General features: G+C 44.6%; 1 protein-coding gene across 3 annotated transcripts in view; it reads right to left on the reverse strand.

Annotated features, from left to right (window-relative positions):
- The window catches only part of Ddx46 (DEAD-box helicase 46), a 54,534-nt gene extending 36,194 nt beyond the window's left edge, over positions 1-18,340 (reverse strand). For all 3 annotated transcript variants that reach the window (XM_028863469.2, XM_028863462.2, XM_028863458.2), the window contains exons 1-5: positions 18,138-18,340; positions 13,442-13,630; positions 11,068-11,211; positions 5,479-5,575; positions 3,133-3,298 (exon numbers count right to left, since the gene is read on the reverse strand). In XM_028863469.2, the coding sequence (XP_028719302.1) occupies positions 3,133-3,298; positions 5,479-5,575; positions 11,068-11,211; positions 13,442-13,630; positions 18,138-18,154 (613 nt within the window). In that variant the 5' untranslated portion in view covers positions 18,155-18,340. The remainder of the gene's footprint in view (positions 1-3,132; positions 3,299-5,478; positions 5,576-11,067; positions 11,212-13,441; positions 13,631-18,137) is intronic.
- Positions 18,341-23,078: the final 4,738 nt, after the last annotated feature.

Consider the following 23,078-nt stretch of genomic DNA (forward strand, 5'->3'; position numbering starts at 1 on the left):
CTCAGTGGGTAAAGGCTCTTGCTGCACAAGCCTGTCAACCAGGTCAACCCCATACCCCACATGGTGGAAGGAGAAATGACTCCTGGAGCCTGTCCTCGGACCTCTGCATGTGTGTGTGTGTGTGTGTGTGAGCATGGGAATGCAGTCACACACAAGCACACCAAATAATTTTACAATTATTTTTTAAAGAAAAGACATGCCATATCCATTCTATGACTTCCATCAATTTTTTCCCCCACTGTGCAAACGCCCCTCTTCTGGGTTATAATCTGCTCCTAGGTACAGCCCAAGTGCTCACACGTGGAAGGTCTGACATTTCTAATAATGCATGAATTACTGTTAAGTAGCAGTGAGCAAAAAAAAATACTAATAAATCACTTAAGAGGGGGAAATAAAAACCAAAAAATAAGTAAATAAATAAGCCAGGAGGTGGTGCATGCTTTTAATCCCAGCACTTGGGAAGCAGAGGCAGGTAGATCTCTGTGAGTTCAAGGCCAGCCTGGTCTACAGAGCAAGATCCAGGACAGCTAGGGCTACACAGAGAAACCCTGTCTAGAAAAAAAGAAAAAAAAAAAAAGAAAAAAAAAAAAAAGAAAAAACAACAACCAAAAAACAAAACAAAAAAAAGGGGGTAAAAGGGTAATTATACTTAAATTTATTTCTAGAGCTGGGGACACATATAGCCCAGCAGGAGTGGCTTTTCTAGTATGCATTAGGCCCTGGGCCAGATTTTCCAACAACCAAATAAACAAAAACACCACAGTTCTAGATTTTATAGTGAACACTAAAATCTCGGCTAAAAATGACATCTGTTTCTCTCACGCTTGCTCACTCACTCTTCCACTCCCCACCCCCACTGTGCACACACGTGTACGGTAGACACAAGTCAACGTAGGCTACCATTAGTCAGGTGCTATCCACCTCAGTGTTTTAAGGCAAAGTGTCTCTGTTTCACTTGGACTGGAACTCACCAACTAGGATAGGCAGGCTGGGCACTGAGTCCACAGGATGTACCTCTTTCTCCCTCCCCAGAGCGGGGTGACAGGGGCACCATTATGCTTTTTCCACATGGGTTAAGAAATGAAACTCAACTCAGGTCTTCATGCTTGCACAAGAGAGAACTTTACCAACAATAGTAATTTCTCCCTAGATTTTTAACTATTCTTTTTTTTTTTTTTGATTTATTTATTTATTATACAAACAGTGTTCTGTCTGCATGTGTCCTTGCAGGCCAGAAGAGGGTACCAGATCTCATTACAGGTGGTTGTGAGCCACCATGTGGGTGCTGGGAATTGAACTCAGGACCTCTGGAAGAGCAGTCAGTGCTCTTAACCTCTGAGCCATCTCTCCAGCCCCGATTTTTAACTATTCTTACCTTCAATATCTTCCAGTGACAGAAAAACATTGATCACGCTTAACTCAAGAAAATCTACTCTTCCCATCATGACCACTGATAAACAGAAACTTTGAGTTTGGAACTATGGTAGTTTGAAAGTAACTGCCCCATAAGCTCATATGGAGTGGCATAATTTGGAGGTGTGGCCTTGATGGAGGAAGTGTGTCACGGTGGGGGTGGGCTTTGAGGTCTCATACAGGCTCAAGCCACACCCAGTGAAACAGACCACTTCCTGTTGCCTAAAGATCATGATTTTGTAACTCCCAGCTCCTTCTCTAGTACCATGACAGCCATGATGATAATGGACTAAACCTCTGAAAATTTAAGTTACCCCAACTAAATGTTTTCCTTTTAAGCATTGTCATGGGAGGCAGAGGCAGGTGGATCTCTGTGAGTTCAAGGCCAGCCGGATCTACAGAGTGAGATCCAGGACAGTCACCAAAACTACACAGAGAAACCCTCTCAAAACCAACCCCCCTCAAAAAAAAAGAGTTGCCGTGGTCATGATGTCTCTTCACGGCAATAAAAATCCTAACTGAGAAAGGAACTGTCACAGAAGAAAAGGGATCAAAACTCTGTTTTCCGTGAGATACCACAGTCTCCACTTACTAAAATCAGAAATGGGATGGGCCGGAGTGTAAGGCAGTGCTCTGATGGCATGTGCTCAGCCCTGGGTTCAAGGCTCAGAAGCACAACATGAGGCAGGAGGAAAGTATTTCTCTCCTAAATCATGAACAGTTAGGGATGTGTTTCTTTCTTTAAAGATAAACGTGTATGTGCAGATCAGAAGAGGAGGCTGAATGCCTGGAGCTGGAATTCTGGATGATGGGGAACCACCAGGGGGCGCTGACTCTCATAACAGTTACAGGGGCAGCAAATGCACTAGCTCCATCTACTAACTCCGAAAGTGCACAACTGTGTGCTCTGAAGTCAGACCAGCCTCCACTGAAGGAGGCCTTTGACAATGGCCAGGCACAGTGCCTTACCCTACAGTCCCAACTACTCAGGGTTAAGGGAAGAGTCACTTGAGTGCAGAAACTCCAGGCAAACTTAGACAGCACAGTGAGACCCTGTATCTAAAACTACAAGAATCTTAGCATGAATCCAGCAAATCTACTTCTAAGTACATAGATTTACCCAAAAAACAAAACAAAAAACAAAAAGGACAAGTTGTAAACAGAAACTCAAATATTTCTGTGCATACTATTGCTCACAGGAGCATTAGTCACAATAAAAAACAGATGGCAGAAACAACTCAAATAGCTAATAGCAAGTGAGTAGATGATAAAACATGGCATCAACTGGGCACAGTAGCACAAGCCATAATCCCGATGTTTGGGAGACTGAAGTATGATGCTCAACAGCCAGACACAAGAAGGCACCAACAGTATGGCTGCAATGTGAGGAACACAGGCAGATTCTCCGAGACAGAAAGCTGTGTAAGGTACAAGGGCTGGTGGAGGCAGACGGTGAGCTCGTCAATGGGTGAAGTTTCCACCTGGGATGAAGAAAGCTCTGGAAAGGACAGTGGTGAAGAACCACACTTCACATTCTAGGCCTGAACTGGTTCAAGTGCAACTAGGGAGGAGCTCAGTGCTGGAACATCTGATCAACACACCCAAAGCGTTGACCCTCAGTTCAACAGGGGGTACGGGAGAAAATGCTAAAAATGTAAATACAACATTCTGTTTATTCGCCACAATGTTTTAAAAGTGTCCCCCACATCCCAAACATACCATCATCATCTTCTAAACTCCACTTTTTCCCTTGTTTCATTTCTTCAATTTCCTTTTTCAGTTCCCCTATGTTTTCCATGGCCTTTTTACGCTGTTCTTCTCGCCATTTTTCAACTCTTTCTTTTCGTTTTCTCATTTCTTCCTCCAGTTTATTCTGGTCAAAGTTCTTTGGAGGGAAAGAAAAAAGAGGGAAAATCAAAATCAGAATTAGCAAGTATACTCCACATGTGCTTCTAAATAAGTTCTCCAAAATACTCAAAAAGAAAAATGGATGTGTGTACACATTCCTAAATGCAAATCATATTTGGTAGTCACCCATCTTTATACCATGCTCCTGTTCTATTAGGGCAAGGCCCGCAGGATGGCTCAGAGGACAAAGGCACTTGCGCCCAAAAACGATCATCAGTTCAATCCCCATAACTCACATAGGGGAAGTAGAGAACTAACTCTTGAAGTTAGCTATACTTGTGTCATGGCACGCCATGTGTGTAAGCCCCACAAAACATGATATAATTTAAGACATATATATTTGGGAATCACAGAGCCACACTTGGTCATGAGCACCTGGAGGCTAGGGCTAGCTCCAGGCCACCCTGAGCTATATACAGCAAGACTCTGAGAAAGAAAGACAGTGAGGAAAGGAGGGATGGAAAGAGAGGAAGGAAGGGTCAGAACACAAAGCACTTTTAGTGAAGAAACCCGGAAGATGGGGCTGGGGAATTGGCTCAGCGGTTAAGAATGCTGGCTGTTCTTCCAGGGGACTTGTTTGATTCCCAGCATCCACATAGTGACTCATAACCATCTGTTAACTCCAGTCCCTGGCACTCTATTCTGGCCTCTGCAGGCACCGGGCACACAAGAGGCACACAGACATACACATAAAATAATCCAAAATTAAAAAAAAAATAATCCGTATGTTGTGAGATAATCTTTTTGTATTCTGTAAAGATGTGTGTTGCCGGGCGGTGGTGGCGCACGCCTTTAATCCCAGCACTCAGGAGGCAGAGGCAGGTGGATCTCTGTGAGTTCGAGGCCAGCCTGGTCAATAGAGTGAGATTCAGGACAGGCACCAAAACTACACAGAGAAACCCTGTCTCAAAAAAAAAAAAAAAAAAAAAAAAAAAAAAAAAAAGATGTATCTCTGCCTAAGAGGCCTTCTGATCAGTTTAATAAAGATCTGAAAAACCAATATGTAGGCAGGAAAAAATAGGTGGGACTTCCAGAGAGAGAGAGAGGACCCTGGGAAGAAAGGAGGCAGGACGCCAGTGAGACACTGAAGAAGTCAGGCATACTATACAGAGGAGAGGTAACCAAGCCAAGTGACAGAACACAAATTTGAGTTATAAGAGCTAGCTGGGAAAAAAACCTAAGCTAAGGCCAGGCTTTCATAATTAATAAGTCTCAATGTTGTTGTGAGCTGGTGGCCCAAACAAAGTCTGACTACACCCATACCATTATCAATTATGTCCTATTAGATTGACGAAAATAAATTTTGACACCCCCACGTTGGCAAAGAAGGAAGAAAAGTGCATTTTCATTTATTTACACATCATGTCTGTGGGGTGTGTAGGCCACAGCATGAGTGTACAGTCAAAAGGAAACATGCTATCTGCCCTCTTCTTCCCACCTTCTCATGGGTTCTTTGTTCAGACTCAGGCCCCAGGCTTCTGCACTAACTGCTCTCCAGCTAAACCACTGTGTGGTCCTAGATGCCTACATTCTTTTTGTTTTTTTTGTTTTTTGTTTTTTGTTTTTGGTTTTTCGAGACAGGGTTTCTCTGCGTACTTTTGGTGCCTGTCCTGGATCTTGCTCTGTAGACCATGCTGGCCTCAAACTCACAGAGATCCACCTGCCTCTGCCTCCGGAGTGCTAGGATTAAAGGTGGGTGCCACTGCTGCCGGTGATGCGTAAATTTTTTTTTTTTTTTTTTTTTTTGATGTGTAAAATTCTTGAGTCTAAATTTGTATATACTTTTTAGGACAATCCGATACTATTTACATGGATTGGTCATACTTTCTAATTAAAAACCGATAACATAAATATGCAATGTTTTTCAGAGGGATTCAAGACCTTTATCTTCCTGTTTATTTTATATTAGTTATAAATTACTTAAAAGTAAAAATAAAGATAAAGAGTATCATTAAGAAGTAATTATTGCGGTGGGGGTGGGGGTGTGCATGCCTTTAATCCAAGGACTCAGGAGGCAGAGGCAGGCAGGCAGGCAGATCTCTGTGAGTTGTGAGTTCAGGGCCAGCCTGGTCTACAGGCTGTCGAGGACAGCCAGGGCTGCACGGTCTGTTGTGAAGACAAGACTGCCATTACAGAGCTGTGTGGAGCCAAACCTACCCCGGCGTCCTTCTCCTTCTCGTCCTCCTTGTCATCTTTGTCTTTCTTCTTCTCTTTGGAGCCGTCCCCACCTTCCGCCTTCTCTTTGGACCTGGACCTGCCAGAGAACGAGAGAGTGAGACACTGTCATTGGAAACCCAAGAATCATTTCTCCTCACTTTATGACAGTTACTGAGTAATGTATGTGCGTGTGACCACACCTGTGGTCAGGGAACAACGTGCAGGAGTCAGGCCTCTCCTACACTGGGAACCAGGATCAGTCAGCTCGGGCCTCAGCTGGGAACCAGGATCAGTCAGCTCGGGCCTCAGCACAAGCACCTTTACCACACTGAGCCATCTCAAGGTCCTAGGATCACATTTTAGACTACTTAACCGACTGGATCTCATTTTCTTATTTCTTCAATAATCGGCACATGTCATATTCCAATAATAAATACCTGGACTATGAGGAAAGTAAATCTTTTAGCACTAATAGAAAACATTATTAAATATTTGGAAATTTGTCTAAGAAAAACAATTACGAAATCTAAGCAGGACTGTAAAAGTTTAATAATTCATGTCTGTATAATACTAAAATTACAATGGTTTACAATTTGACTTATGCCTCTAATAACAAAATGATTTAATGATATAAAATTAGTCAAGGTCAGACTAAAGAGTTGGCTCAGCTGTTAGGTGCACTGCTGCTCTTGAAGAGACCCAAGTTCAGTTCCCAGCACCCACATGGAGCGTACAACCACTGCTAACACCAGTTGCAGGGGATCTCTTCTGGCCTCTCGAGGTCCCATATGTATTCACTCTCTCCTCTTCCGTTCATGACTGGTGTTTCTGGTGATTTCTAGACATCCTTTCAGATTTAACAAAGATACTCAGAGATGAAAAAGATGGTCTCCAAATACAAACTCCATAAAAATTACCAGCTAACTTTTTTCTGCCATTGCATTTGCTCTTTAGTCTGCCCAGGACTGCTTTCTATGAACACAGTGAAGGTGGTCCTGTCTTAGAGTAACAAATGTCCCTAGGACCTTTATCTTCAGAACTTCTCCACACACTGCAGTGTCACCTGTCACTTACACAGCTGCCTACGGGCTCTCTATGTTCTTTCATGGGTTTATTTACCCATCTCTAAGCAGACACCTAACACTGTCCGAGACTTTGTAAGCGACTTTCTGAGACTGCGACTTTATGACATGTCTTTATGGGAATGGCACAAGGAGTCTTCAATCTTGTTTTTCCTTTGTATTTCTAATGTGTGTTCTTGAGTGTAGGGTGTGTGTACCCATATGTTCATGTGTGTGCAAGCATGTGTAGTAGAGTCCCAAGGACAATCGGGGGTAGCATTCCTTGGGAGCTGTTGACCTTACTTGTTGAGACAAGGTTAGGCTGGCTGGCCAGCAAGACCCACTGCTAAGCCTGTCTCCTCCCCAGCTCTGGGATGACAAGTGCACACCCTGGCCTAGCTTTATTAACCTGGGTGCTTGGGGCTGAGCTAACCTGGGCCGTCCATCACTCCTCAGCCCTATCGCTAGTTAATCTTACGATCAGTTTGTAAAATATCCTTCTACTCATGTCTGCTAAGAAGTTCAAAAGCACCGATATATTAAATTAGTAAAATGGGTTGGGGAGACAGCTCAGGAGGTAAACTGACTGCTGCACAGGCCTGAGAACCTGAGTACGGAGCCACAGCCCCAGGTGAAAGCTGGGCATGACATTAGTTTCCGGGAATTTACTGGAAACATCCAGGCCACATTCAGGAAGATACTCTCTTAAAAAATAAGATGGAAGGCTGGAGAGATGGCTCAGAGGTTAAGAATACTGGCTACTCTTCCAGAGGTCATGAGTTCAATTCCCAGCATCCACATGGTGGCTCACAACCATGTGTAATGAGATCTGGTGTCCTCTTATGACATGCAGGGACATATGCAGACAGGATACTGTATAATCACATAAATAAATCTTTAAAAAAAAAAAAGATATAAACATGAACTTCAGAAAAGAAATGAAATGGCCAATAAAGATGCAAGAAATATCCAATCTCAATAGCAATCAGAAACTTGCATATTAAAGCCACAATAAGGCATCTCTCTCTTGAGAAGCCCACAATCAACTTTTTTCTGTGTGGGGTGAGTGGTTTGTTTTTTGGCTTTTTGAAACAGGGTTTCTCTGTGTAGCCCTGGCTGTCCTGGATCTCACTCTGTAGACCAGGCTGGCCTTGAACTCAAAGATCCACCTGCCTCTGCCTCCTGAGCATGGGGATTAAAAGCATATGTCGGGTTGGGGATTTAGTTCAGTGGTAGAGCACTTGCCTAGCAAGCATAAGACGCTCAAAAAAAAAAAAAAAAAAGCATATGACACCTAACCCACAATCAACACTTGAGTATTTAGTTTCTCTCTGTAATGAACTTCTTTCCAATTCTTTTTTTTTCCCCCGAGACAAGGTTTCTCTGTGTAGCTTTGCGCCTTTTCTGGAACTCATTCTGTAGCCCAGGAGGGCCTTGAACTCACAGAGACCCGCCTGCCTCTGCCTTCAGAGTGCTGGGATTAAAGGCGTGCGCTACCACTACCCGGCTTCTTTCCAATTCTTAAAAGCAAAAAAAAAAAAAAAAAAAAACAACAAAAAACCAGAATATTATTAAATATCTATCTGATCAACTGACAGAAACATATATAAAAGACTGGCAATTCTAGACAATGTAAAAAGGGTGAAGCAAGAGATTTCTCACTCTGGTGGTGGGGTAGAAATACAAACTCTCTGTAAAGCAACTTGCCATCACCTAGTTAAAAGCAGAGCCGTGTCGATGGGCAAGCAGTTTCACTTCCATATCTATTTCCTACAAAAGCTCACATGCAGGTATGCTAGGGCAGTAGGACATAGGGATACTCCCCAGCATTCAGGGGGCTGCAGGAGGAGGTCAGGAATTCAGGGCCAGTCTGAGGTACACATACCAAGACCCTGTTTAAAAAGCCATAGGCCGTAGCTTTAGCTCAGGCCCAAAACACCTGCCTATAAAGCACAAGGTTTGGGGTTTGATGCCAACATCCTAGAAAAGGGAAATAAGAAAAAAGAGCTCAAGGCACTCAGAGCCCAGCCACACATCCACTTAAGTAGAACAGGAAGTTCTGATACAGTGATCCCACAGAACACTATTCGGGAACAAAACTGACAGATGCTGTGGAACAATCTTTTTTTTTTTTTTTTGGTTTTTTTCGAGACAGGGTTTCTCTGTGTAGCTTTGTGCCTTTCCTGGAGCTCACTTGGTAGCCCAGGCTGGCCTCGAACTCACAGAGATCCGCCTGGCTCTGCCTCCCGAGTGCTGGGATTAAAGGCGTGCGCCACCACGCCCGGCTGGAACAATCTTTTTGTACACTATGAATATGTATTACTCTCACTGCTAATAAAAAGGTGATTGGCCAACAGCTGGGCAGGAAGAGATTGAGTGTGAGAGCCAGACTAGGAAATTCTGGGAAGAGGAAGGGCAGAATCAGAGAGTTTCAGGCAAACACAGAGAAGCAAGATGAGAACGCTGTACTAAGAAAAGAAACCAAGACCATGTGGCTAAACATAGATAAGAATTATGGCTTAATTTAAGTGTAAGAGGTAGTTAGTAACACGCCTAAGCTATCGGCCAAGCATTTATAAGTAATATTAAGCCTCTGAGCGGTTATTTGGAAACTGGTGGATGGGAAAAACACATTCGACTACAAACAGAAGCAACACAGACACATCGCAAACAGTGCTGAACAAAGAACATAGAACTCCATTCACATGAAGTTAAAAACCAAGTAAGCTAAGATGTACACATAGGTGGCAAAACAATAAAGAAAAGTCAGTAGTGGCTTCACCCAGCGAGACAAAATGCTAAGAAAATGAAATAATACTTTTCAACCAGGCCAACCAGGACTGCATAGCAAGATCCTACCTCAATAAATAAAAAATAAGCTAGGCCAGGCAGTGGCAGTGCATGCCTTTAACCCCAGCACTCAGGAAGCAAAGCCAGGCGGATCTCTGTGAGTTCGAGGCCAGCCTGGTCTACAGAGCGAGATGCAGGACAGGTACCAAAAGTACAAAGAGAAGAAACCCTGTCTCAAAAAACAAACAAACAAAAAGTCAGGACAAGAGAATGGAATATTAATTTGAAGTCATTATAAAATAGATATCCACACTCCCATAACCAAGGTCAAGAGATAAAACAAGGGCTAGAGAGATGGCTCAGCGGCTGAAAGCACCAACTGCTCTTCTAGGACTCTGGTTTGAATCCCAATACCCATATGTTGGTTCACAATCATCCGTGGTTCCCTTTTAAGGGATCCTGCACCCTCTTCTGATATCCATGGGCACCAGATGTGCACACACTGTACAGACATACATGCAGGTAAGACATCCACATAGACACAAAATTCAGTATTCTAGAAGTCCTCCATTTCACTTTCTATTCTTTTCCTTTTTTTGTTTTGTTTCGTTTTTTGTTGAGACAGGCTCTCTCTACAGAGCCCTGATTGTCCTGGAACTTTATGTAAACCAGACTGATCTCAAACAGAGAGAATCCCCTGCCTCTGCCTAAGTACTAGGACTAAGGTTTATTTTTTATTTCAAGAAATCCCAACAGTATTACAGTGGCCTTGGTAAAATAAAAGTACAACTTAAAAAGTAAAACAACCAGCCGGGCGGTGGTGGCGCACGCCTTTAGTCCCAGCACTCGGGAGGCAGAGCAAGGCGGATCTCCGTGAGTTCGAGGCCAGCCTGGGCTAAAAAGTGAGTTCCAGAAAAGGCGCAAAGCTACAGAGAGAAACCCTGTCTCGAAAAACCAAAAAAAAAAAAAAAAAAGTAAAACAACCAATATGGGAGAAGTAACAGCAACAGAATAAAACAGGAAGGGGAAACAAGTAAAAGTCAACACATCCACGTTCTTGGCTGCTGAGAAGAAGCAGTGACGGTGACAGGAGACTGGGAAGAGCAAGCACACGATCTGACAGGAGGCATTTCACCTGAGTGTTACCAGCATCACAAGAAATATACACATTTAATTTACACAAGTAAAGGCCACACTTTCCAAACAGCAATTCAATAAGGTACACCATGAGCTCGCAGTGGTTAAGTCCACTCACTGCTCTTGCAAAGGAGTTCCATTCCCAGCACCCCCAGCAGGTGGCTCACAACCACTTGTAACTCCAGCTCTGAGGATCTGAAGCCTTCCTGCCTCCTTTGGCACCTACACTCATGAACACATACCTACACAGGTACACATACATTATTAAGAAATATCTTAACCATCTAAGAAAACAATCTCAAAGGAACAGAAACTGATGGAACTGAATACCATGCCCACTTCAATAATCATCACTGCCTCTACAAAAGACACTGAATTCCCACAAAGATGGTTACAAAAGTTCTTATATACCATTAATAATATACATGAAATAAGAGTACAGTGTAGAGTTTAAAACCAGTAGAATTTGCTATTCTCCAACTGAATTATAAGCCCCATAACCCAATAAATAAATGTTCTGGCAACAGTTCACAGCGAGATTCAAACTCTAATTCCTGATGAGTATGAACTGGACAGCAGACGTGGTCAATGACAGGGTTACCTGTTCTCAGCCTTCTTGCTTTTGCTGCCAGGACTGGAGGACCGGGATCGCCGACCCCGGCTTCTACTCCTTGAGCGCCTTCTATCTCGGCTCCGAGATCTTCTTCTCTCTCGGCTTCTGTCTCGTTCTCTACTTCTGGAACGCCTGAACAGGAGAGTTCATTTATTTTGTGGCCAAAGGGAGTTATTATTTCAGATTATGACTGTCCCGCAATAAAAAGTTTCTTAAAATTAGGATCATTATTAGAGGTAGCTGTAGTGGGTAGCCATTCCAGCTTTGATCTGGAAGTTCCAACCCCCATTGAGGCTTCGGTAACTGTCACGCCTACAAGGTGGGGCTGAGAAGACCCTGAGGGCCCTGAAGACCGGAGATCCAGATGCGCTGGCTCTCTTGATTCCTGGACTCCGGACACTGGAGGTAGACCGAGCAGAGTTCCCCAGAGAATACCACTAGACTGCGCTACACCTTTCCCAGACCCTGTTACCTATCCCTTCACTTGTAAGTTACCCCACAAAATAAACCTCCCTTATGACTACGTGGAGTGGCCTTAATAATTTCACCAATAGATAGATAGCATTCTTAATTAGCTACCAATTCAGCTAAACTGGACACAAGTAAAGCCAGTTCTTACGAGCATCAATGGAAGCGTGACTATACATGTTCCATAATAATGTCTGCTAACATAACAAGTTGTAACAATAAATACTTTAAATCTACCACCTATAGCACCAAAGCCAATTCTCACAAACAGCCCACGCCTGGGGCTGCAGAGCAGCACTGGAGCACTCCCTGAGCTGTGCAAAACCCTAATCCCAGATGTGGGGGAACCCAAGTAAGGAGATGCGCAAACCTGAGCTACAAGACCAAATCTGAAGATTAGGAGGCAATATTCTTCCTGTGAGCCACTAGTTACATGACAAAGGGCAGACACCCCCAACCCCATGCATCCCACTTCTGTCCTCTAGAAAACATGGAAAATTCACTATATACTCTCAATTTTTTTTTTCTTTTTTTGAGTCTCACTGGCTTGGAACACAAGAGATCCACCTGCCTCTGACTCCTTAGTGCTCAGATTAAAGGTGAATACAACTATGCTCAGCCTCAAAATCCTTGATCCAAAAATCTTACAATTTTATTTTCATATAAAAACTCAAAGATCGCCAGGTGGTGATGGGACAAACCTTTGATCCCAGCACTCAGGGGCAGAGGCAGGCGGATTTCTGTGAGTTTGAAGCCAGCCCAATCTACAGAGCCAGTTCTAGGACAGGTTCCAAAGCTATACAGAGAAACCCTGTCTCAAAAACAAAACAAAACTCAAAGATCAAAATGTTAAACGATCAATTCACTTAACACATACTTGACTGAACTGTGGGAAACTGTCCATGGACACTAAATATGAAACTGAACTAGTCAAAATGCTTCGTCTGTCTAGAATACTGGGTATTAATAAATACCAAAGTATTCTCACCTTCCAACCTGTCTTGTCACATCAACATGCAAGGGAGTTATCAAATGTCAGAACGACCAAGGAACCTAAGGGGCTTCTACTACCCAAAGATGGAACACTTTAAACAGAGAAATGAATAATGGTGGCATGCAACCTTTACCCCAGCACTGGGAAGGCAGAGGCAAGACGGATCTCTGTGAGTTCCAGGTCAGCCCGGTCTACAGAGCTAGTTATAGTCTAACTATGTCTTGCTTTCCTGGTTTAGTAAGAAAAAAATTGAGTGGGTAAGGAAAACTGTTGTTGTAACTATTGACGCTAGTGTCAATAATACGTAAGTAAATGTAAAATAAAAGGTCACGGATGTTTTTCAGTTTAAATGTAAGAACAGCCATTTAAGTAGCTTAAAACAAACAGCAAAGAGGGCTCTTCCTCTGTTTCTTTCCACTGTACTCTCAACACAATGGTCAGCTTCTCCAGCAGAATCAAATAAAACCTCCATAAACAAAACATTATCTTATTTCTGTCTTTCTCGGGACTTCAAGGGTTCTCTCTGGATTTCAGAAAATACAATCTAAATTTCTAAGCTTAAAAATATTGCTTAAGCCGGGCGGTGGTGGCGCATGCCTTTAATCCCAGCACTCGGGAGGCAGAGGCAGGTGGATCTCTGTGAGTTCGAGGCCAGCCTGGACTACCAAGTGAGTCCCAGGAAAGGTGCAAAGCTACACAGAGAAACCCTGTCTCGAAAAAAAACCAAAAAAAAAAAAAAAAAATATTGCTTAAGACAAAGTCTGTGTCTAATCAAACAATGGGGAAGCAGGAGGCCCACAAATGGGCCACTAAATTCCACACCAGAGCACCTTTGGAGAGGCCCAATTTATCTAGTAAGAGGCCCCAAGATGACTGGTTCTTCAGAGATAAATGTCTTACCTCAGGCGCTTCCTGTCCCTTGACCGTGATCTTCTTTTGTCCCTACTCCGAGACCTCTCTCTCCTTCGATCTCTCTCTCTACTCCTAGAACGTCTGTCATCTCCACGTTTACTTCTTTTGTCAGAGGGTGAGCGGCTCCTAGACCGACTTCCAGAACGTCCTCGCGATGCCGATCGTTTGCGGTAGTGGCTAGAATAGTACCAAATCAAAGATTAAGCTTAGCAAGCAGCTTGTATTTTATTTCTATGTGGGGGAAAAAAACTCAGCAATTTAAACACATGTTTAATTAGAAGGAGAAAATGAACTATGGCTACAGTACATGTCCAGGGGAAGACTGGAAAGGACGCCACACATGGTGACTCGTGCACAGGACTTGGGAGGCTGAGGCATGAGGATCCCCATGGGTTTGAGGTCAGGAATTGAGGCCTGGGCTACAAAGTAAAACCCTGTCAAAAGGACTGGCATTCCTCGGCGGCGGCGGTGCACACCTTTAATCCCAGCATTGGGATTAAAGCAGAGGCAGGCGGATCGCTGTGAGTTCGAGGCCAGCCTGGGCTACAGAGTGAGTTCCAGGAAAGGCGCAAAGCTACACAGAGAAACCCTGTCTCGAAAAACCAAAAAAAAAAAAAAAAAAGGACTGGTGTGATGGCTCAGCAGTCAAAAGCAGAGGCTATGCTCCAAGAGGACAGCTTATATCTGGTAAAGGAAGAGCTCATAGGCACATGAAGAAACGCACAATGGGTCAAGTACTGGACGGGAGACAACCAGCTCAGAAAAAAAGAGAGCAAATGGGAAGTTTGACATTTTATATCAGACAACTAGCAAAGCTCATTAATAAAGCGACATTATTTTTTTGAGACCCTTGAAGAAAATAAAAGCAGGAACCATGTGGACATACAGGGGAGACCTTCCAGGCAAAGGGCACAAGAGTAAACGCATGGGGAGGAATCTGGACGGGCACACCAAGGACAGCAGCAAGGAATACAGTTAAACAAGGTAAGAGAGTACACCAGGTGTGGGCACACACAACTTAACCCCAGCATGCAGGAGGCAGAAGCTAGCAGAGTTAGTTCCAGGCCATCCAGGACTACACAGTGAGACTGTCTCAAAGGGAAGAGGAAGGAAAAGAAAAGACTCAAGGGAGTGCCGTGGGACAAGATCAGAGACATAAAGAGCAGTCAAACATGGAGAGCTTAGGGGCTCTTACAATGACTACATCTTTTACTCTGTAAAAGTAAGATGAAAAGCTACTAGGCCACCCATGGTGGCAGACCCCTGCAGTGCCAGCTACTAAGGCTAAGGAAAGATCACTTACTTCAAGCAGTTTAAGACCAGCATACTCCCGCCTCTAACTGCATACTTTTAATTAATTTATTTATGCATATATGCATATGCCTGAGTATATGTATGTGCCTCATACATATACATGCCTCATAATCTGGTACCTATGCAACCAGAAAAGGGTATCAGATCCCCTAGAACTGGAGTTACAGGCAGCTGTGAGCCACGTGGATGCTAGAAATTGAACCCAGGGCCTCTGAAAGAACAGCAGGTGCTTTCAACCACTGAGCCATCTCTCCAGCTCCATGAATACATTTTCTTACAAGAAAATAGATAATAAAAACAGAAAAGGCTGGGGCTGGAGAGATGATGGCTCAGTGGTTAAGAGCACTGCCTGCTCTTCCAGACCCGGGTTCAATTTCCAACACCCACATGGCAGCTCACATCTCCAATTCCAGGGACACACATGCGGGCAAAACACCAATACACATAAAAATAAATAAATCTTAAAAAAAAGAAAAAGAAAAAGAAAAGGCTACTGAAAGATTGTTAAACAACGAGTGACACAACCTTATGACTGTTTTCAAGTATCACTCAGAGCCAGGCATGTAATGCCAGCACTCAAGAGATGAAGGCAGTTAGACTAGCAGTTCAAAGCCAGCCTTGACTAAGAGATCGTGTGTGTGTGTGTGTGTGTGTGTGTGTGTGTGTGTGTGTGTAAAAATGAAAGCATTATTTTGTTGCTAAGCAAAGAACAAATTAAACAAAGGAGGCAACAGTAGGAGGAAAAATATGAAACTAAAGCAACCAGGGCTGGAGAGATGGCTCAGCAGTTAAGAGCACTGGCCGCTCCTACAAAGGACCCGGGATTCAATTCCCAGTTCCCACATGGTAAGCTTACAACTGTCTCCAGTCCCAGGGGATCTGACATATTCATACAGACATACATCCAGGCAGAACATCAATGCACATAAGTAATTAAAAAATGTTAAAAAAAAAATTTTAAGCCAGGTGGTGGTAATGCACACCTTTAAACCCAGTGCTGCTTAGAAGGCAGAGGCAGGCAGATGTCAGTGAATTTGAGACCAGCCTGGTTGACAGATTGAGTTCCAGGACATCCAAGATTACACAGAGAAACTGTGTCTAGAAAAAGAGAAAAAAATTAAGAAACTAAAGCAACCATGCAGGTTAGAGACAGTGACAGCTTAGGTCAGAAGAGCAAGTGTAAGTGTTGAGAAATACCAAGATCTGCAAGGAAAACAAAACACAAGACGCTAGCCTAGCACTGACTCGATTTAAGGATGAATTAAATGTCAAGTGGGAGGGCACAAGAGAAGCGCTGGTCTGTCTTCACATCTGACTAGAATAGGCAGAGAACTGAGGCTGTGCTGGGGGAACAGGCTGAGTGGTCCACGCTTAGCATGTGTGAGGCCCTCAGATCAATACACAGCAGCCTTCCTCACCACCACCACAGAGCTGCTATTTACAGGAATCAACAATCCATTCACTTTCTGAGCCTTTTCAGGATCTACCTCCTTCTACCTCTCTTCAATCCTTCATGAATGCTCCCTCCATAAGGACAAAAACTGAGCTTTAGCCGAGCGGTGGTGGCGCACGCCTTTAATCCCAGCACTCGGGAGGCAGAGCCAGGCGGATCTCTGTGAGTTCAAGGCCAGCCTGGGCTACAGATTAAGTTCCAGGAAAGGCACAAAGAGAAACCCCAAAAGTCTCAAAAAAACAAACAAAAGAAAGAAAAGAAAAAAAAACTGAGCTTTGAGGCTGCTTTTCAAATATCCTGCTCTTTCTCACCTCTGAGTCTTTCACTGTTCCCTGAACAAATCAAGAACATCAGCCAAGCACAGCATAAAGAGAATAGTGTGACGGTAAAATGGGTGAAGTGGACCTTCTTGAGAAAGGTCTAAGGAGTTTGAATTTCATCTTTAAAGTAATAGGATCCAATGGAAACTAAGGCCAAAAATGGCAGGTTCTTATCGTTATTTCTGAAGTGTCACTCTTCAAACTATTGGTTCCAGCAATACAAATATAATAACTGTAACAGCAAGATCAAGAAAGGCAATTCAGGAAGGAAACAATTTGAAACAGTCTGGGCAATGAACATTAAGGGCCTTAATTAAGTCAGAGATCAGGAACGGGTAAATAGTGCAGAATCTAACTAGAGGTGAGCAGTTGGGCCGGGCAGTGGTGGTGGCGCATGCCTTTAATCCCAGCACTGGGGAGGCAGAGCCAGGCGGATCTCTGTGAGTTCGAGGCCAGCCTGGTCTACAGAGCGAGATCCAGGAAAGGCACAAAGCTACACAGAGAAACCCTGTCTCGGAAAAAAAATAAAAATAAGTGAGCAGTTGGGAGAGGAAGAGTCAAATATTGCTTCCAGATCTCTGGTCTAAGTGCCCAGATGAAGAACAATGCCTTCGGGAAACTTAAAAGATAGTCAAAAGAACTGACTGTAGTCAAGGGGGTATACCCTTTCCTTTTATCCGGATGGCACTACAGGCTTTTCTATCTACAAACTTTCAAGATGCTCCCCTCACACTTTGCTCATGTTCCTGAAGCTAAATTATAACCCGGTAAAGTGAGTGCGATCAGCATTAAAAGCAATGCAAATTCTCATTCTCCCTAGACAATGAACCATAGCATCTTTCACACGGCTACACAGTTGCAAGATAATAATAATAATTACAACTCAAGGTCTTCAACCTGTTATCAACATCCTAAAGTTTTGAAGACACCGTATAATTACAAATATAGTTATAATAAGGCGCGCATGTGAACGGTTTCAAAAAGACAAGCAGCAGGTAACAAAGTAATGCGGAATCTATCTGCGAAGTAAATGTCCATGAAACAAGTGTTTACTACAACCCAGTAAGAGTGAGCCGCACACATACTGCAGGTGTGGTAAAAACCTCTGCCCACACGCTTTTAAATGACTTAGGAAGACCACGCGCGCACGAAAGTCAACTAGAGTGGCCGTAAGCAACGTCGCAAAGGCGAAGCGATAGGGAGTGAGCCGGGGTCAGGGCTGACGGAGGTGAAGAGGCTGCAGGCTCGGGGTGGGGGGAGAGGACGGGCTGAGCTGCGGGAGGCTGAGCTGCGGGAGGCTGAGCTGCGGGAGGCTGAGCTGCGGGAGGCTGAGCTGCGGGAGGCTGAGCTGCGGGAGGCTGAGCTGCGGGAGGCTGAGCTGCGGGAGGCTGAGCTGCGGAAGGCTACTCCGGTTCGGGGCTCGACCCGGCTGCTGCGAGCACAGGGGAGTCTCTGCGGCCCTGCGCGCCGCAGCGCAACCTCGCAGCCGAGGTAACCGGCTCCTCAGCGACCACCCGTGGGGCCACCCACACCCGCCGCGCCGCCACCGCCACCCGTTCCCCTCGGAGCCCAAGAAGCCGGTCGCCCGCGGACTCACCGAGACTCCCGGCCCATGCTGCCGGCCGCCAGAAGTTCTGCGCCCTGAGGAACGATGCGCAGGCTTGTCAAGAGGACAAAGGAGGGGGGCACCGAGCCCTCACGGTGCCTGCCGAGTGAGGACCGGCACTACGAAGTGGTCAGAGGTCCGGCAGTGACCGCCATCAGAGCGCGGCCAACGAAAACAGGATGTGCTGGCGCCGGGCGCGGAAGGAAGGAGCAGGCGGAAGGAAGTGGCTGATTCCCCACAGCGCCTCCCAGCGCCTGGAGGCCGAGCGGCACGGGTTTCACCTGCAGTGGCCCTGGCCGGTTTTCCCGCGGAACCCACAGGGCTGGTTGGTGCACTGGAGTGGGACCTCAGCCAGGTCAATCCTGCCAGAAACCACTGTCTTTAGCCTTGAGAGTCCTCTACACTGATGTGACAGGTGGTCACACGGGTTGCTTGGAAATAGTGTGAATAGGAAAACGGACCATATGTATCATCTCGCAGTTTCAACAACCTGGGAGGCTGAGGCAGAAGGATCACTTGAGCCCAGAGGTTAGAGGGCAGCTTGGAAAACAGAATTTAAATGTGTCTCAAAAAAAAAAAAAAAAGAGGAGGGCAGAGGGCTGGAGAGATGGCTCAGAGGTTAAGAGCACTGACTGCTCTTCCAGAGGTCCTGAGTTCAATTCCCAGCAACCACATGGTGGCTCACAACCTCTTCTGTATACATAATAAATAAATCTTAAAAAAAAAAAAAAAAAAGAGGGCAAAAAGTGGAACCTAAGACTAGTGTCTTAAACACTAGAGGCAGAAAAGTAATCAGAATCAGGATATTTATGCAAAACATGAACTGATCAACTGCATATAAGCTGAGGGAGAGGACAGAAGACCACTCCTAATTTGGAAGAGTGTTTGTGGATTCTGGTAAGAGGTGAGGAGGTGTTATTTTAACTTCGGCACAGTGGCAATTGCGACTCCATAGTTACCGGTCTGTCAGGAATTCCGTTCCCACAGGCACTGGCCCTGTTCATGCCGCTAAAGGTAGCCTTAACTAAATCTCTATCATTCTATTAATAAATAGGACTCGAGATTCAAAGGCTGGGGTGAAAACCTGCCGACTCAGAGAGGCTGAGCAGCAACTAGCTAACCCTCTCTCCTTGCTGCTCCAAAAGATCATGTTTCCACTCTGCCAAACCAGAAAAAGCTTTGCCACTCCAGATTTCTCCCTATTATTTCCTGTGTTTCTCTACGCTCTCTCAGATGCCCTCTGATGCTCTCTGATTACTATCTGTCAACTAGTTGCTAACTCAACCTCCTAACCCAATGTTGTGGCATGTCCTGTATGCTGTAAATGTATGTTACGATGATTGATTGATACATAAAACGCTGATCAGCCAGTAGCCAGGCAGGAAGGATAGTGTAGGTGGGACAAGGAGGGGGAGAATGCTGGGAGGTGGAAGGCTGAGGCAGGGAGATGCTGCCAGCCGCCATGAGGAGAAGCGTGATGTAAGATACCAGTAAGCCACATGGCAAGGTATAGATTTATAGAAATGGGTTAATTTAAGATATAAGAACAGATAGCAAGCAGCCTGCCACAGCCGTACAGTTTATAAGTGGTATAAGTCTCTGTGTGTTTACTTGGGGAACGGGAGTGGGAGAGATCTGTCCTGACAGCGGGCCAGGCAGGACCAGGAAAACTTCAACTACAACCCAAGGTTAATTTTATTTAATCAACACAAATACACACTCGGGGTTCACAGTGTGATCAAATATCTCCCAACAAGGAGGATATGGGAGCAGTAGGTCTGGGATGAAGAGTTTTTGATGAAAGGAAACTGAGGGCCAGGAAAGCCAGTTAGTCCCAGCTTGCTATGGTGATTTGATGAAATGTCCCTCCAGTCTCAGGCAGTGAATACTTGATCCCCAGGTGGTGTTTGGGCAGCTTAGGAGCTGTAGACTTGCTAGAGAAAGTATGTCATGGGACCAAAGATTTACATCATTCCTGTACTGGCTGGTTTTATGTCAACTTGACATAAACTAGAGTCATGAGAGAGGAAGGACCTTCAACTGAAAAATCCCTCCATAAGATCCAGCTGTAAGGCATTTTCTTTTTTTTTTCTTTTCTTTTTTTTTTTTTTCCTTGCGAGACAGGGTTTCTTTGTGTAGCTTTGCGCCTTTCCTGGAGCTCACTTGGTAGCCCAGGCTGGCCTCGAACTCACAGAGATCCGCCTGCCTCTGCCTCCCAAGTGCTGGGATTAAAGGCGTGTGCCACCACCGCCCGGCTAGTAAGGCATTTTCTTAGTGATCAATGGGTATAATGAGTCTTTCTCTGTCCCACCAGCCAGCTGCCAAATAATGATACAGAGACTTATTATGAAAGCTCAGCCTATAGCTTAGGCTTGTTCCTAACTAGCTCTTATAATCTATGTTCTACCATGTGGCTTTTACCTCTGTTCCATTCTGTGTGTGAGACTCATTTTGTGTTCGGGTGGCTTCTCTGATTCTCTTCTTCCCAGAGTCCTCTCTGTGCCTGGAAGTCCTGCTATTGGCCATTTGGCTCTTTACTAAACAATCAGAAGGCACCTTGGCAAAGACACATTTTTACAGTGTACAAAAAGATTATCCCACAACAAATGGGGGAGGGCTCAGCCTATTGTGGGTGGTGTCATCCTGGGCCGGTGGTCCTGGGTTCTGTGAGAAAGCAGGCTGAGTAAGCCATGTGAAGCAAGCCAGTAAGCAGCACCCCTCCATGGTCTCTGCATCAGCTCCTGCCTCTAGATTCCTGCCCTGCTTGAGCTCCTGTCCTGATTTTCTTTGGTGATGAACACTAACGTGGAAGTATAAGCTGAATAAACCCTTTTCTCCCAACTTGCTTTTTGGTCATGGTGTTTCCTTGCAGCAATAGAAATACTAAGACAATTCCCACTTTGCTCCGCTTTGTGCTTATAGTTCAAGATGTGTGCCCTGGGGCTAGAGATGGTTCACTGGTTAAGAGCACTTGTTGCTCTTGCAGAAGACTTAGTTCAATTCCCAACATCCACATGATGGTTTACAAACATCCATAACTACCATCCCAGGGAATCCAACACCACTTTCTGATTTCAAAGGGCACCAAATGTGGTATACATGCATAAGTGCAGGCAAAATACTCATATACAAAAAAAATAAAATTAAAAAAAAATGTTTTGTTTGTTTTTCGAGACAGGGTTTCTCTGTGTAGCTTTAGAGCCTATCCTGGATCTCGCTCTGCAGACCAGGCTGGCCACAAACTCAAGAGATCTGCCTGGCTCTGCCTCCCAAGTGCTGGGGTTAAAGGCGTGCGCCACCACCGATCAGCTATAAAAAATAATTTTAAAAAATGATGTGAGCCATCAGCTTTGGCTCCAGCCACCATGTCTGCCACCTGGACTCTAACTCTCTGGAAGCATAAACCCAAATAAACTCTTTTTTATAAATTGCCTTGGTCATGGTGTTTTATTACATCAATAGAAAAGCAACTAACATGATCACTACTGTAGTTAAGAGTATTTATGCTATTGCACTGCTTGCCTAAATTACTCAGATCCCACTTTTAACATTTCTGTTCTAGCTTGCTTTTAAAAGGTACTTCTGAGGAGCTGAAGAGGTTAGGGGTTAAGAGCACTTGCTGCTCTTGCAGAGAACCTGGGTTCAAACCCCATCACTCACATGGTGGTTCACAATGATCCATAACTCTAGTTCCAGGGGATCCAATGCCCTCTCACCTCTATAGCCATCAAGTACATATATGGTGCACATACATACATGCACAAAACAAGCAAAATAAATTTAATCAATCTAATCAACACTGTAGCTAGAGTTTTCCTGCCTGGCCCACAGTCAGGACAAATCTCAGTCACTCGCCAGTCCCCCAGCTGCTCAGATCCAACAGAGTAAACACAGAGACTTATATTGCTTACAAACTGTATGGCCGTGGCAGGCTTCTTGCTAACTGTTCTTATAGCTTAAATTAACCATTTCCATAAATCTATACCTTGCCACGTGGCTCGTGGCTTACTGGCATCTTCACATTCTGCTTGTCATGGCGGTGGCAGGCAGTGACTCCTTCCGCCTTCCTGTTCTTTCTTTTCTCCTGTTAGTCCCACCTATACTTCCTGCCTAGCCACTGGCCAATCAGTGTTTTATTTATTGACCAATCAGAGTAATTTGACATACAGACCATCCCACAGCACAACACAACCTTTAAAACCCTTTGGAATGCAGCTCAGTGTTGGAGCACAGGCCCGAAAGGCCAGGCCAACAACAACAAAAACATACAATTACAACATTTATGACTAGGGCTGGAGGGATAGCTCAACAGCTCAGGGCAACTGTTGTCTGCTCTTGCAGACAGTTCCCAACACTCACGGGGCAGCTCACAACTGCCTGGATCTCCAGGGGATCAGATTCCCTTTTCTGGCCTCTGCAGGTACCAGATATGCGCATGGTACACAGACAGATACGCAGGTAGGACGTGCATACGCATACAATAGAAATAAATAAATCTAAACAAAAAAGAGATGAGTACAAGTTGCATAGACTATAAACTCTTTTTAAAAACCATTCATTTGTGTAACTCCCCGACCCCACTCAGTGTCAGAGATTCGCTGCTAGGCAAGCATTCTGTCATTGACCTACACTACTGTACCCCACATGTATGAACTTGAACTGTTTCTTCCCTTACTATTTATATGTTAACTCAAGAATGGATAAGGATGGCTACCACTTTTGGGCCTTGGGTTAAAACTTTTAAAAATAAGACAGGCAGTGGTGGTGCATACCTTTGATCCCAGTACTCGGGAGGCAGAGGCAGGCAGATCTCTGTGAGTTCAAGGCCAGCTTGGTCTATAGAATGAGATTCAGGACAGGCACCAAAGCTATGCAGAGAAACCTTGTATTGAAAAAACCAAAAATAAAATGTGCAGTCTTAACATTAGACAA

Source organism: Peromyscus leucopus, chromosome 5 (assembly GCF_004664715.2).
Source record: "Peromyscus leucopus breed LL Stock chromosome 5, UCI_PerLeu_2.1, whole genome shotgun sequence".
Lineage (NCBI taxonomy): Eukaryota > Metazoa > Chordata > Mammalia > Rodentia > Cricetidae > Peromyscus > Peromyscus leucopus.